Source organism: Ornithodoros turicata, chromosome 2 (genome assembly GCF_037126465.1).
Source record: "Ornithodoros turicata isolate Travis chromosome 2, ASM3712646v1, whole genome shotgun sequence".
Taxonomy (NCBI): Eukaryota; Metazoa; Arthropoda; class Arachnida; order Ixodida; family Argasidae; genus Ornithodoros; species Ornithodoros turicata.
Window position 1 is genome coordinate 141170101 of NC_088202.1, and position 17082 is coordinate 141187182.

The 17082-nt window shown below is 47.3% G+C and overlaps 1 protein-coding gene across 2 annotated transcripts in view; it reads left to right on the top strand.

Moving 5' to 3' along the window:
* Positions 1-17082, top strand: part of LOC135386236 (uncharacterized) — a 220632-nt gene that overhangs the window by 57720 nt on the left and 145830 nt on the right. For both annotated transcript variants that reach the window (XM_064616046.1, XM_064616047.1), the window contains exons 12-16: positions 817-940; positions 7950-8083; positions 11347-11440; positions 15640-15773; positions 16501-16624. In XM_064616046.1, coding sequence (XP_064472116.1) covers positions 817-940; positions 7950-8083; positions 11347-11440; positions 15640-15773; positions 16501-16624 — 610 coding nt within the window. The remainder of the gene's footprint in view (positions 1-816; positions 941-7949; positions 8084-11346; positions 11441-15639; positions 15774-16500; positions 16625-17082) is intronic.

Genomic DNA, 17082 nt, shown 5'->3' on the forward strand with positions numbered 1-17082 from the left:
GAAACTATAGGGCAAACCAACCTAGGTGGCGCTCTAGCACGACAACTAGCCTAAGTGGCAGGCTGGTCGTGATGTCAGCCTGATTGGCAAATGCTATTATACATCGCCGGATGTTATTGCGTGTCATTGCGCGTGAATAAATGTCATTTTGTGTTATTAAATGTTATTGAAATGCTTTTAACTGTGCATCCAGGTCTCTGTCAAACCGAGCTCCCATAATTACCTTTATCTTGTCAGCTTATCTTATTGAAACCTGGGAGCGCATTTTTCACACTATCATTACATGAGTTCTCTTTGGTTTATGAGATATCTTATCGTGTGATTGTGTGCCGTGTGTAACCTTAGCGCCCCATTGCTCTGTAGTATCTTTCACTACTAAGGTAGGTTCATACTGTCTAGACATCAGCCAGCCTAAACTGTTGCACGATGCAATCTGCAGCAATGACACAGCTGCAAATTTGGCAGTGTTGGTGAGCATCACGCGTCTATCCTGTACACTGTTTCGCGATGCGCTCAACAAACAAAACAAAATCATCCACTTTCGTTTCCGTCAACAGATACGGAGCGATTATTTTATTTGTTTCGTTATTGCGATATTCTTGCCGGCGTTAACGTTTCGATGACGTTACGTATAAGGCTGGCAGGCGATTAAAGAAAAGCAGCGCAATACACGCGGTTTTATGCGCCACTGGTCCTGCCACTATGCAGAGAGCAAGTCAAGCAAGGAACGTGGGATATTCCTTATAGGCTAAGTAGAAAAAAGCGGACTCTGCGTCGCTTTTGTGCGTACTCAAATGTCATATTGTTCGTTTTCAGGCTTGGTGTGCAACCAAAAAGCTCTATCCGATGCCGCAGATGTGTGCACCAAGAAATATTATCAGGAACACGGCGTCGTTTCTCGAGGCCGTGTATCCGGGGCAGATAGCAGACGGCAGTGCTGGTGAGCCCTTCTCCGCGTGTATCAGGCGGGTTCACAGCGATATCATGCTAAATAAGAAATGAGTGAATAATGTTTAACTTAGCGGAATAGTGTGCTTATGTGGGTGAAATGTACGAGCAGAACTCATGAGAATGTTTGGCGCCTTGCCCCCCCCCCCCCCCCCCCCCAGTGTTTCTCCAGTTCAGTCATTGCAGGGCAGAGGGACTGTTCTTTCAGATTCAGACTCCTGTCGACTGCCTGCGGTTCTTGATAAGCCACCGGCTGTGTTGCAAGCAGTTAAGGTCAGTTCCCACATATCGCGCTTTGCTACATAGCGCTAGAAAGTTGCGCTATATTTTCCTCCCTGCATTGCTGCGAACCGCTATAAAGCCACTCTTGTCTAAGTAGAGCCCCGGTCGACTTTTCTAGCGCTATTTTGAGCGCTGAGTCCGTTAACCAATCGTGAGCTTCTTTCAGCCGTGACGTCGCGGAATCTGGGGTTTGTTTAGCTTCCGATCACTCGAAGCAGCAAGACGGGAATGCGACGACGACGACGACGACGTGAAAATGGCCACGAGTTTCATCTGCCAATGCAGGGGTGTTTGGTTACTATAGTCTAGTATCGCGATCACATCATCGAAAGTGTCATCCCCCTTCATGCTGCGGATACACGACCTGACAGTAAGCAATCACGGTAGTACCGGTCCATCACGTCGCAACGAGATATGCCGTGACCCCAGCAGGATAGCGCTATGTGCTCGGTTGTATGTGAGAACGGCAGGCGGAAAAACAGCGTCAGATTTTGAGGGCTATTTTCTAGCGCTATAAAGCGAATCGCTGTATGTGGGAACTGGCCTTTAAGGTCAGCTCCCACATATCGCGCTTTGCTACATAGCGCTAGAAAATTGCGCTATATTTTCCTCCCTGCATTGCTGCGAACCGCTATAAAGCCACTCTTGTCGAAGTAGAGCCCCGGTCGACTTTTCTAGCGCTATTTTGAGCGCTGAGTCCGTTAACCAATCGTGAGCTTCTTTCAGCCGTGACGTCGCGGAATCTGGGGTTTGTTTTGCTTCCGATCACTCGAAGCAGCAAGGCATGAAGACGACGACGACAAAAAATGGTTACAAGTTTCACGTGCACCTGCCAATGCATGGCTCTTTGGTTACTAAATTCGGAATCGCGATCACAGTATCGAAAGTGTCGTCCGCGTTCATGCTGCGCATACCCGACGCGGACAGTAAACAATCACGGTAGTACCGGTGCATCACGTCGCAACGACATATCCCGTGACTGCAGCAGGAGAGCGCTCTGTGCTCGGCAGTATGTGAGAACGGCCAGCGGAAAAACAGCGCCACATTTTGAGCGCTATTTTCTAGCGCTATAAAGGCCAGTTCCACACACAGCGCTTCACTTTATAGCGCTAGAAAATAGCGCTAAATGTGGCGCTATTTTCGGCTGGCCGTTCTCACATAACAACCACTGAGCTCTATGTATAAAGGCATGCTTATAAAGGCTTAGGCACTGAGCTCTATGTATGTAAGGGAGAGGGGCTCGTGAGAGAGAGGTGCGGCAACCGGCCGCCATGTTGGAGGGCCCACTGGCGCCGGCTGCTTCCATAGGAAACAGTGGGAAGCGATTTGATTTAGAGTATTTATTGCGCTTTAAACGCTCCTGATTGCTGATTAGCACGAATCTTTCTTAGGAATCAGTGTGCTGATGCATTCCAAACGTGCTTCAGCCGTGTTCCTGTAGTTTTTACTTGCCTTCTTTTTCTTCTCCGCTGCCTGTATTCCGAGTAGGGGGTCGTAACTGTCGTGCACAGGGCGCGCATGAAGGTGAATTTGGTGAATGGTGAATATCAACCTATAAAATTAATGATTTTTTTCTCAGAAAGGTTTCACACTGTTTGTTATTGTAAAGTACTTCCGTTTTTATATTTTTTGTTTGTTTTCGTTTGTTCGGTTTTCGTTTCCGCGTTTCTCGTTCGTTATAATGTGGTTTGATATTGTGCGGTTCTCGTTCTACGGGTGTCTCTGTGTGTGTCCTGCAATAAGACGTTTATCCTTATTCTGAAGGGACTCATTATTTTATTCACCACATCACCACCAGCAATGGGGTGGAGTATAGCCACTGGCGATGAAACTCACCCCGGCAGTTGTTCAGCTGTCAGCGTATTTCATTACAGAAAGTCAAAGCGCTGTGCATGAAGAGCATTCACATGCGTGACTTTATTCACACGCGCTGTAGGAGCGTCTGCACGTACGAGGTTAACACAGCAGTTTATTTACTTCCGCCGCACCTCACAGTTTAAACGAACAGTGGAACAAATTGGCATATTGGCGTAGGTTCTGCATCTGGTTCTTCGGCACAGCTGAGCGACAGTGAGGGGAACCTGCAAGCACAAGCGCATTGTTCATAGAAAATACATGGTATTGAGATTTGTTGGAGCAGCCACACATGAAAGTTGAAAGCCTTGGACCGGTAATCCAGAAGATGTGGGTTCGAGTCCTACAGCTGGCTATCCTTTTCAGCGACTTTCATCTTTCGTCGTTAATTTCTTAGGCAATTTGAGGCTTTGTTTGTATTTGTCCCTTCTACGTTGTTCCAGCCTCAGAACATCAGTTCTCTTATGTCCAACAGCCACACATACTTTCCGCCAAGTCCGAGTTGTCAGAGGCATGCGACACGAATAAACAGATTTTTCCTCAAAATACAGAGCTCACCTGTGAAAAATTATCCCTCTTTCTCTGTCCGTGTGAAGTGTACTCAAAACTGCAACAAACTGGCATGGCATGCCCTTTAGTTTAAAGCAAATCTTAAAAAATACGGGCGGCCCCGCTTCAACTAAATGCAGACGACAAAGTGCGTTGGGCCCACCAATATGGCGGCCGGTGACCACGCAGTGGAGCACCCTATGCGCGATCCAGCCTATATACTATAGAGATCAGTGCATACAACCGAGCACAGAGCGTTATCCTGCAGCAGTCACGGGATACCTCGTTGCGACTTGATGTACCAGTACTACCGTGATTGTTTACTGTCCGCGTCGAGTATCGGCTGCATGAAGGCGGATGACGCTTTCGATGCTGTGATCGCGATACCGAAGTGTTGTAACCAAACAGAGATGCATTGGCAGGTGCACGCGTAGATGAAACTTGAGGCCATTTTCACGTCGTCGTCGTCGTCGCCTTTCCGCCTTGCTGCTTCGAGTGATCGGAAGCAAAACAAATCCCAGATTCCGCGACGTCACGGCTGAAAGAAGCTCACGATTGGTCAACGTAGACTCAGCGCTCAATATAGCGCTAGAAAAGTTGACCGGGGCTCTACTTCGACAAGAGTGGTTTTATAGTGGTTCACAGCAATGCGCGGAGGAAAATATAGCGAAATTTTCTAGCGCTGTGTAGTAAAGCGCGATATGTGGGAACTGGCCTTTAAGCGAAGCGCTGCATGTGGGAACAGACCTTTATGATGCATAGGTCCCCAGAAAAGTTTGAGAAACACACGAGCGGTGTATTTTCCTCTCGGTTCGACGAGCTACCGTCAAGCGGAAGCGGGCTTGTTCACTATTTGGGTAGAGGGTTGCGCAAGCCAGCGAGACCAATTCAAGCCATACGGAAACGACCGCGGTGCGTCGCTATTACCGCACTCGCTCACCCGTCTGAACGAGTAAACAAGCCCACTTCCGTTCCTCGCCGGTAGGGTGTCGCTCCACTCGCGTGTTCCGTATACTTTTGTCGGGACCTGTCCTGCTAGAAAAGATAACGCACTGTGGGGTTTGGCTTGAAGCAAAATTCTTCTTCGCGCTATTTCACCAACAGCAATTGCTGTTGGTCAATGTATGTTCTGTCGGTATATAACTTTATCAGATTATGTCGCCGTTAAATGCCCAGCTTTCTACACAGGCTCGTACTGTTGACCAGTTCCAAACATATGATGACGAATCGTTTGAAATTTGAAAGGGTACTTTTGTGTCAGAAGAAGGTACTTCGTCACATAGCAAACGTTCCCTTTTTACATCCAACAGGATCCCTCTTCGCGAAATTTAGCATAATCGGAATTATGGATCTCTATATGTACCGTATGTCCTTTACATATGTAACTTCAGTAAAGCAAAATAATCACATCTTTCTAGCCCTAGCCAATTTAACCATGAGACTAACCTCTTATTCACTACGCTACAATGAGCCCTACTTCACACCGTGTGCACGAACTAATTATGGCTCACAGTCGGTTTCATATAATCTTCCACATATCATACAATCTTCCACATATCAATTTCCATATTCAAAACAACATTAACATCAGCTGTCTTTCAATTCGCTCTATAAAGGCCATGTATGTTGACTAGGATAGTCATATTATTTCGTGTGTTCTCATAGCTTTTTTGTTTTATGCACCTCCGTAGTTCGTCTGGTTTGCTATTTGTCATTGCTGTTCGTTTTGCATTGTTTGGTTTGCGATTTGTCATTGCTTTGTTGTACCTGTCGAGTGTACAAAGCGGGGTCAGACCTCGTCAAGCTGCAGTTTTTGTAGCTTTTTGTCTGTATCCCCTCACCAAGTGTCATTGGCGAAATAACTAAAGCGAAATGCGTTACCACGTTGCGGAGGAAGCACCAGTTTAAGCATACAAAATACGTGCATTTCTTGACTTTACGCGAACGGGAATATGTCTCCGTAATGTAGCCGACATGCAACGTGAGACTATGACGTCCTCTGTGGGAATGGGCGGAAGCCCTTCGGCGTACGATGACGTTAACGTCAGAACCGTTTATAGAGAGAGTTTGGCCACTAGGAGGAGCCTTACTTGAACTGCGTCATGCGACGTCACGATTGAACGACTTCTCTCGATGGGCTCTATTGTTGCCCATTCGTCAACCGGTTGCCGACGCCATGTTGATGCAAAGCGTTCTTCACGATGCAAGGAGGGAAGACACGTGCGTATGGCGTCCTTCGAGATCCCTTCGTCCTTGAACCATTTCAGCTTGGTAACAGAGCCACCTTACCACAGACCTGCCACATGCGCCTGTGGGTCATAAGCCGGCGATTGTGGTAGATTACATTGAGCGCGACAAAAGCACCTGTCGACTAGCCGGTGGGCAGCTTCAAAGTGGCACCTACCTGCTGTCTGATAAGCGGATTTAACTTGGACTCAGGCTTTTTGTGCGATGCCAACGGCGACTCTGACGTCAAAACAGGATCCCCCCATGAAGCGGCAAAAGATCAAAAGATGGCCAAACTCTCTCTATATACGGCTCTGTTTAACGTGAGCATGAGGCGCCCTCTCTAAGGTACAGTCAGAAGCGCTTTAGTGGGTTCTTCGTGCTCTATTCCGCCGACTACTTAACCTCTCCTCCCCTTCATACCACCACCTCAGAGATAAGCCACGCGAGACTTGGCTCTCCAGTCCCGATCGTTTTGCTGGGAAGATGCAATATAACGTAAGATGACAATGACCGCAGCGACCCTGTGAGAGCTTCACCTCGCAAATACGACCGGCCCCGTGAAAAAGGGAGAAGTCCCGTCTCTTAGCTCATGGTTCCCGTAAGGTCACTGAGCTGAGCTAAGTTTTTGCCGCAGACCGCAGGCATTTCTGAGGGGCGGCGCAATCGCATTTATAATGTGGATAATGGCCGCCCTTATGAAATACTCCCGTCGCTTGAGGGACCTCGATTGAGTTGTCAAGCATGGCTGCTCTTTTAATGAATGACTTACTGAAGAACAAGCGAGGAAATTTCACGTCCTATTCCTTTCTCTGTCACATCCCCACCACCATCACTGTTTTTTGCAGGCATGTACAGTAGGTGAGGAGAAGTCACGCCGTTTTGGTGCAGCCGTAGTATACCCGAACGGAAACTAAGCACGCATTTGCGTTTTGCTGAATTATCTATATATATGTTTGACCTAGTCCCCCATGCATTACACCAGGCCTGAAGGCTTCGCGATTTCGCCATTGAAAACTCGTGCCGGACTTAGTTCACTTATCTGCCACATGGCGCTCGCTATACATGGCCCAGGATGGCGATGTTATTGGGACCTTGCCAGGTTTCGGAGCTTCGGCACAGTTCTGCGCTCTGGGAAATGTGTCGTGTGGGAACTTCTCAACGACGATGATTTCGTCACGTGGATTTGGTACTGTGAGTGTCTATGTTGTATGCCTGCTCGGAAGAGAGAACTATATAACTCGCATACGTGAGGATTTTTGAACAATGCGAATCGATTTCCCTTGTGGATGTTGTCACCATAATGAACGAAAGGGAAATGTCGCAAGCAAGACTCCCTTCCCCTTATTCTTTCTTTTCATACCACAAGCGCCCAGACTCGGACTTTTTCTCCCTCTCTTTCGAATGAGAAGGCGGCAGGGCTATCTTATATATGACCACTGATCTTCTGCGAAAAATACATTTTCAACTCAGAGAGCATTTCGTCAGAAGACTACGTGATTTCGCAGGCGAGGTCTCGAAAAAAATCAATTACATCAATTACAAAAATTTTAAACGGCTTTTATAACCGAGGAACTTGTGTGATAACGATGGTTGTCGTCTGCTAGCATCGTCTGCTAGTCCCGAAGGCGCGGGGCACACGGTCCACACCGAAATCAATGCTCTGGGCCAAACGTTTTCTGGACAACCGTTTATTCTAACATACTGGGACAGTAATTCATTCGGGAGTAGAGTGCACAACCGCCACAATCCGTGGAAGAAGCTGATGCCCGCTGTAAGGTGGTAGTGTAGTATAGTCTTATCCTCATTGCGGATCGCGCTCTGGCTTAGCAGCCTTTTGGGTCATGTAGGAAGCGCCAATGTGGTAGATAAACGAACTAAGTGCGGCACAGCTTTTTCTTGGGAGCTTTCTTGCCTGGTGTAATACGTGGAGGCCTAGGTTTGACATATCTTGCCGCACCGAACACTAAAAAAAAGACTCCCCTGTGCGGGCCACTGTAGATGTCGACCTGTTCTAAAGCGAGCCTATATGACTAGCCACGAGAAACGTCCCTGTCGTCTAAAAGATATTTGTACGCTATCCTTTGCAGCACTTTGGATTACGAGAAGAGATGTGTTCCACGCGAATTAAGTCAAAAAGGATGCAGGGAAGAAATTTATCAACCGTATGTTGACAAGATACGAGATCAAATGGATGACCAATGTCAATCACCGTACTGGCACTGTGAGTACAACAACAGGAAGCGTGCTGGCGCACAATGCATGCTACATGTCTTCGGGGAAGAGTAGCTCTCAGGAGAAGGGTGTTCGAACTGGTTATAGCATCTGCTGTCCTCCATTCAGAGGATTGCAACATTTTTTTAAAATATATATTCTGGTTACACAGCAATGTTGATCACAACAAAGGTTGTAGTGTGACCAGTATTGTCAAGGAACTATTTTCATATTCAACATCATGGCAGGGACAATATACGAAATTCAAAGAACCCCATCGTTAGAACAGGCAAGTAAGGGCGCGGCATGCAATTTGTGAGTGATCCTCTGCTGATAAGCGCTATCAGCAGGACCAGACCGCGTTAGAAGAACTTGATCAGTGGTGCAGGTAGTGTTTGAGGAGCGAGCAGTATAAGGGCCAAACAGAGCATGATGTTTCGCTTCAATATGGTCAGATCGACCTGCACGAACCGTATGCAGCAGTATGGAAACGAACACCCGAGAAACGAACCAACTTGACAAATAAACTGGAACCTGGACTATACGCCCTCCTCCCACAACTCGGGACGTCATCTTCCTCACAGTCCGTGAGCCAATTCATGAGGGACTGGCTTCATGAGAGTTAGCATTGCTGGATCCACAGCCGACTCCGACCTGATCCCTGGGACGTCGCCAATTTAAGCGAACGCTGTGACCCGCTAAAAGGAGAGCTCTTGTACACTTGTGCTAAGACTTGCCTCTGCCTACGTCCCAGGGTGTTGGGACCGGACTCGTCACCATACGGCGCTTCGCAACAGCACCTATAGAGCTCAGAAACAGCGCAGCCTTCGCCTTACGTGAGACGGGTATAGTACAGGGTTGTGCGACGATGCCGTTTTTCTCGGCGGCGATTCGTCAACCTTGGGCATGGTGGCCGTGTCGCGTCAAGACTGGGAGGTAACCGGGTTCGAATCCTGGTGCCAGTTGTGCTGCCTGGAGGTTGCTCTCAGACGCTGTCAGGCATATGTCGGCACAGTTCCCTTAGAAGTCGGCCCAGGACGATTAGTCGTGACGTTGCCCTCCTCCGTGAGCTTGTCTATTACATACACAACGGGGGGTGGGAACAAAGAGGGCAATGCATGTTCTTCATGTGCCCCCATTTTGCTTTCCATTTGTTATCTTTTGAGGGTCTTATCCTTTTGTCGGCAGCATGCGCATTGGACAGTAGTTGCATGCCGACCGGTTCTCCACACGGCATCTCATAGCTGCGAGCAATGCAAACAGATGTTGCGAAGCGGATGCGAACGCAAATGTCGCCGTCTCGGAAATCATCTTGAACATTCCAAAACGCGGATATTATATTTTACGGTGGATTCATTCGTGGACTTCGAAACAATGTTCAAACATGCACGCTAAATGGGCACCTTTTCATCTTGCTTGCTTTCATGCAGTTTGCGCTGTTTTCTGTCCATTTGTCTTTCCTTTCTGCTCAGGGAAGTGTTGCCAACTTCAAAGCCTCAATTCGCTAGCACAGCATTTTTGCAAGCACCAACGCCAACAAAAACTTGGTGGTGTGAGACGACAATATCGGCCTACACGTGTGTATTACACCGGCGCTTGGTCACTTTCTTACCGCAAAAAACAAAAACAAAACAAAAAAGAAGCGTTGCAATACAAAACAGGTGATCAATATACCCAGGCAAAAATCTAGAGTGGGACCAGTCCAAAGTGGTTTTTGAAACAGATCTCATGCTAGTCCCCACTCCCAGGTGATCCCAGTAGGGAACCACTCTGGGATGGGGACTGCTTGGGACCTGGAACCAGTCAGGAAGTGGGACCACTTGATGAATTGTATTTCAGTGGGACCCGTCTAGGCCCCGATCCCGCCCAGGCAAAAATCTGGAGTAGGACCACTTCAAAGTGGTTTATTGTATAGGTCCCGCTTTGAGTGTGGGACCACTTAGTGTCTGGGACCAGTTGGAAGTGGAACCAGCTTCACGGTGGTCCCACTTGAAGTGGAACCACTGAATGCATGAACGAAAATAATGCGTAGAAATGACTCAAGTAAATACCGTTTATTCTGCTAAAAGCATGCACTGAGCAGAAAGAAATAATCAATACATCTCTACATGTACATACGACGTAGTATAAGTCTGATCACTCACTGTGTCTAGACAAAGCATATGCCTGACTGTGCAATGCACTCACGGACCACATGGAGCTTCCGTTCGTTGGCCACCTCACATCTTGTATTTTCTGAGAGAAGATGACACACATAACACTCCTGTTTTCCATGCAGGTCGCGACATACACCCCCTTCCCATCGTACGCTCGGAATCATCTTATCCTGTTCTTCTTCAAGTTCCTCCTAAGTTTATAAAATGGAACATGTGATTAATAGTAATCAAAACATCACCGTCATCACTCATACCTGCAAACATTCGCGACGTGCAGTCCGATTGGCGTTTCACAGTGCGTTCTTGCCCCTATGCCGTTTACGTCTTCTTGGCGTCAAAACTCTTCCGGGAAATCGACAATGTGTTGCACAGAAACCACTGTCATCGCATTGTCTTACAAAACTCACTAAAACACACACAAATACTGCACAGGAGCAAGATACGCCATCCTTGCGACGGTAACGGATGACAAAACCAACTTGCTCCGACGCGTCCAAGTTGCAACTGCCACCTGCCAGTCTCGCCTCTCGCCCTCTCCTCTCGCTCTCGGTCGTGGCGTCTTCACATTGCATCAGCCTCTGCAATTACCTGTTCTTCTTTTTTTCGTTGTCTGTCTTCTAGTTATTAGTTTAATTTTTGTTGTTGTTGAGATGTATTTTTTTACATTTCTCTGGCACTTCATATGTTATGATATTCATGCACCTTTAGATGAGAACATGTGCAAGAATTGATTTCTGAAATTATCATGGCCACACTCAGTTGATTACCGACTGCCAGGTTTCCGCCAGGTTTTGACGCCGACACAGGAGGCTTGTCACTATGCATGGCTCCAAGTTGTAACCTAACTTAACTTGTAACTTAACTGGGTACTTTTGCGCCGTGGTAACTATTAGGGGAACTCGCTCCTTTTTCTGATAGCTTTGCCGGTAACAATATAACGCCGCGAGCCCCCTTATAGCTATACGATAACTAAATAAGCCAGTTATACTTCTTAATATCTTGCTTCCCATGACTGCGCATTGGTATTCTTCGATCATTGTACCATTCCACGTAGGTTCCGCCGTAGGATCGGCGGCATGAAACATCGACGAAACGAAATCGTATCTTTCGTTTTCAGGTGACCTTTGTCCTGCTGGATTGCTAGCTAGTGCGAAGAGCACGTGCAACAGCAATTATCAGAAGATACGAAACGCATCCAAACTACATTGTTGGTAAGTGTTCCTTCACATGCGTTTCAAAGGACCACAAAAGCGAGGGCGTTTGTGGGAACGAAAGTGGGACAGGGTATTGGCATTCTAAGATTCGGAATCCCGAGCCGTCTTTACAGTCGCCGGGGTATTGGGGTTTCGAAATGGGGATCCCGGGATGCGCTTACGGACGAGATGTTTTTTCTCTTCTGCTTCTTTTTTTGCAACTGTCCTGTGAATATGTCGTGTAGCAGTCATCCACCTGCACGTCCAACGCCTTGCGATGCAGTCAGGGCCGGCGATAGGGCTAGGCGAGTAAGGCGACCGCCTTAGGCCCCGCGCTTGCATAGGCCCCGCGCACGAAGCCCTCAAACCAGGGATTCCTTTTTTAAAAAGATATCAAGTATGGACTTAAATCGCACGCGCGATCTTCGAGTAAAACAGAAATGAGAGAAGGAATGTGTTATGTGCCATTCCGTCGTGTGATGAGAAAAGTCCCACTTCTAAGAAAAATCCGCCAACTCTGCAAGCTATACTGAGGATTTCCCACCCTTCTCTCCTTCTGCCGTTTCCCGTGCTGCTAATATCTCCCACTGCAAAAATATTATCGTTTCTTATATTTCCATTACTGCTGGTGTGAAACCGGCCCCGCGATGTGCCTTTGCCTCAGGCCCCGCACACCCCTATAGCAGCGGCCCTGGATACAGTGCGCATTTGCTGTCGTCTCCACGAAACATTCTAGTGATATAGAGATCTCAAGAAACGGGAGAGGGAGAGAAAAGAGAAGGAATAGAAAATGCTCACATATGCAGAAGTCCTGAAAACCTCCTGAAAAGTCCTGAAAAGGAGTCCTGAAAGAAATCCTGGGAATATTGCCGTGTACATCACGTTCTGACTGAAAACGAAGGAAATGATGCTTACCCCTGTTGTACCAAATGCTCAAGCAGAAAGGCAATATTGGACGTTGAAGCGCGTGAAATGTCCAATTCAGTGTGTCGTTACATCCGGCAACTTCACCCAGATGAAACACATTTTTCGAAACGGCCAACGTACGCGCTAATCCTACTGCAAATCAACTTCATGGCTGCAACCACTTGCTGCAAGCAGGCGCCATCTCGCTCCACGGTGCCAATGCCATTTAGTCGAACGAACTGAGAGCGTGGTCGTTTGAATGAAATTGCATGTCCTACAGCTAAAGCACCGATGTCCGTCGCATGACAGACGAGACGTCTGAGTAAACCTTGTTATTTTGTTATGTCAAGTCGGAGTTCTCTACTTTTTTGTCTAGTTAATGCGCATGCGCAAAGGAAGGGATATTTCGTCTGTGACGCCAGGTGCTTTCAAGTACTGCAGGTATGCTCGTCGAATGCCGTGTGTTTAGTTCTTTTGCACTCTAAGAGCAGGCTTGGAAATTTTTGGGTCACACACTATTGCGATCCCAGTGAAGGATTGCATGAAGGGATGTTTGCCATTGCCAGGTCTGTGAAACTGCCTGGACCCTTCTGCAAGACGGGCATACACCTGTTCCTCGTTCTTAGGGCGATGCAGTATTGTGTTGGTCACGCTATGCAACGTGGATCAATAAGATTTGCAGAAATGGAAAAACAATCAGATGAGAAAAATATCACCCTACTGCTTGACTGGTTCAAAACAACTGGGGTCAGACTAAAGCAGACAACAATCCTCCCATGAATGCCTCCTCCTTTGACTTCTTTCCACTTATTCGTTTTTCCATTTGTCGTACCATTAGAAATAAGCAGCTTCTCTTGTGTGTTAGCTTATTGTAACACCCATTGCCGTGCTTGGAATTATTTTCATCCGCAGATGCGAAGACTTTGGCAATGATCATCAAACGTACACTGTTTGAAAAATTTATACGTGGGTATCGTTTCTTATTTTTATTTTAGGGTATAAACGACTTGTCCCAGGGCGCGTATATTTTGAAGTATAAACGCGATAATTCCTTCGAGGTATAGTAACTTTATACCTCCCTAAAGGTATGTTATTTGCACCTTATGGTATAAACATATACTCCCTTGAAGGTATATTTTCGAAACCCGGGGTGTAATCCTGAAGAATTGGAGTATTCGTTTTCTTTTTTCTTTTCTTTTTTTTCGGCGCTGTAAAGATTGGCACGTTCCCGGTCCAGTTCGTAACAAAATTGAAAGAAAATAAGATTGAGCGACCAGTGCTTTACTAACAGCAATTGCCGCGAGAAGGACAGAGAAAGTGTAGAGGAGGTGGTGTCCCTCTACATGAGTCCTGACCGGCGATGATGGAATGTCCCAGCGGGCAGATGGTCGTGGCCTCACGCTAGGACGGTGCCGGTAGAACTGCCGTGCCAGCGCCGTAGCGCATGGCAGCAGAGGCACGTCTTCGTCATCACACACGGGCCGCCACATCACTCCCCCCCTCAGACGCGGAGCGGTGTAGAGCTGGCGGTTGAGATTCCGCGTCGATACAGGAAGAGGAGGAAGACGGGCGACACGCAGTACAGGGACGGCTGGTCTTGCGTCTTGTGATGACTGGGCAGAAGTGGCGGGCTGAACGGTGCGGACAAGAGCTGGCCGGGAGGGTTCCAGGGGCGGGCCAAAGCGGAGAGCATGCATGTAGGCCGAAGTGATAAGAGAGTGGGGCGACAGAACCGCGACCGGTTCGTGAGCGTTGAGCTCGTAGTGTTGTCGCCAAGGGGACTGCGGGGAGGACCATCGTGAAGCACGGGGAGACCGGGAGTAAAACTCACTGTGGCCTCCGTGCGTGTCCCCGGTGGAACGTTGGTCCCGGTGCCCCTTGACCGCAATTGGATGGACTGGACTGCCACTATGTTGCACAAAAGCCAGGTGGGAAGGCGAGGCGGGCAGGGTTCTTGGACCGCAAGCGTAGCGGGTGCGTCTGGGGCGGTCGACAGCGGCGTACCGCGACCGGTACAGGAGCGTGATGCTCGGGAAGGTGCCGCTGGTGGAAGCCCGAGGAGTGCCATCACGAAGCGTGTGGCGACGTGATGTGGAGTGTGGGACCATTGCGACGTGAGCTGGGTAGATGGGTACAACCACGGTGTTTCGCGGCCGGGCGTTGCGATGAGTAGAGCCGCGGTGGATTGGCGTCGTCGCCTAGCGGTTCCTCGGTTGAACGATGCACCGCACCTTCGGAGATGACTTCAGAGGTGGGCTTGCAGGAATTTCGGATGGTATTGGGCCGAATTACGCCGAACATGGGTGTTCATAGTTCGGGTCACCAAATGTAGAGGAGGTGGTGTCCCTCTACATGAGTCCTGACCGGCGATGATGGAATGTCCCAGCGGGCAGATGGTCGTGGCCTCACGCTAGGACGGTGCCGGTAGAACTGCCGTGCTAGCGCCGTAGCGCGTGGCAGCAGAGGCACGTCTTCGTCATCACACACGGGCCGCCACAAAAGAATGTGCCTGTACACGTGCGCACGCAAACGTGCCCACAAATTCACATTCACAAAGTACAGGTGTAAAACGTGGAGGAAAGCGCGTGCAGATTACTCGCCACGCAAGAAGCGTGTGTATTGTCATCGAGCAAGAGAACTACCTATGAATGTAGCCAATTTTACGCAAATTCACGCATAAAGGCACGCAAGAAGCAACGTGGGAAGATTTGCTGGTAAACAGATACTGCTACCATACATAGTGGCCTTGGGAAACGTAGGCCACCTTCGCCCGGCGAGCAACTATATGATGCTTTTCCACAATAATAATAATAATAATAATAATAATAATAATAATAATAACTTTATTAATGTGCCCAAGAACAGCCGAAGCCTTGGTGTTGGCGCACGCAGACAATGTAGTATTTACAAATATATACACACATATATATATATACATACATATACAGATTAGGCGAAACATAACATAACAGAAGTATTCAGGAAGAGGAGCGTAACGGGAAGACATTCACAGTGATACATATAATAATAATAATAATAATAATAATAATAATGATAATAATGATAATAATAATAATAATAAAAAATCCCTAATGGGTAGTCAAGTTCCTAGCAACACGCAAGTTCTGCGTTTCCGAATTACGTGGATTTACGTTTGAGGTAGCTCGCCGTGAAAAACAGTTCCAAACCCTCCTGTGCAGTACACTGCGCTACTTATTCTGTGTGACTCGGATCAAAGAATGTCGCGAGACGGCATCAGATTGTCCCTGCAACTTATGAGCTATTTATCGTATAGGTCTTATCTATTGCAGTGTGATGGAATATAGCAAGACGTGTGTCCCAAAAATTCTCAACGAAGAAAGATGCGACGTGTCGTTTCATATTGAGCGGTTCCTCGATGACGTCAAGGCTGTCTGTGGAGCATCGAAGCTGAACTGTGGGTTTGGTGAGTTCACAAGCGCAGCTCTGCCTCACCTGGCTTCCATTATCTTCCCAATAATCACTGAAGTCCACCTTTAATTCCCTTATGCGGTAATGTTTATCTTAATAAAGCTGGTGCTGTGACCAGCCTGTGGTCATACACAGGGTGTTCAAAATTAAGCTTTCACGAGCGCTACGCAAACACAGCGATGACAGGAAACCGGATGATAACTTGTAAGAAACACGTGCTGCTAATTATGTAGCATCTGTTTCTTTTTCAAGGAACAGAAAAAATAGCACCAGTTTTCTTTTGTTCGCCTATTTAAAAGTTCTTGTGAAAGCTTAATTTTGAACACCTTGTATACAGGGTGTTCAAAATTAAGCTTTCACGAGCGCTACGCAAACACAGCGATGACAGTAAACCGGATGATAACTTTACGCTACTTGTGTAAGAAACAGGTGCTGCTAATTATGTAGCACCTGTTTCTTACTCAAGGAACAGAAAAAATAGCTCCAGTTTTCTTTTGTTCGCCTATTTATAGAGTGCTAGTGAAAGCTTAATTTTGAACACCTTGTATACAGGGTGTGCGGATTTACCGCTACCGGTTTTGTACCACTGATCTATCTATGTGGAACAACTCCTGCAGGGAACAGGCGATATTCCCCATAGGCTAAGTAGAAGGTGGTGGACTCTGCTTTGCAATATAAGTACCCAAATGTCATATTGTTCGTTTTATATTGTTCGTTTTCAGTTACGGGGTGCAATCAACAAACGATATCCGATATCGAAGGTGTGTGCACCAGAATGTACCAACAGGAACACGGCTTCATTTCTCGAGGCCTGATGACCTTTGCCAATAACAAACGACAATGCTGGTAAGCTGTTCTTCACGTGTACCAGGCGGGGTCACAGCGACATCATGGCAGAGACAGTGAAATTACTTTCGTTTTGTAATGCATGAGCATTACTCGTTGTTTTCAAAAGAAAAAAAAAACGAATACATTACCTTACTAATTTTTGGATGTTCATAATTCATTAGCAATGCCATTACTTTAACGAAGTAATGGCATTACTCTGGCATTACATTTACGTTTTAAGGCATAAGACTCAAATGTGCCATGCATGAGAGCTCTTCCTTGTTTGTTTGTTTTTTTGTTATCGGCAATAACCACCAGAGTATCCTCCAGATCGGCGTCACTTAGTGGCTGCGGCAACTAGGCTGATAGACAAAAAAAATATAGCTAAGATTACATAATATCTGTTCGCACATATCTAATGAGATGCCACAGTGCTATGCATTGATGTGGCACAGATGTGGCTCGGATGTGGCACA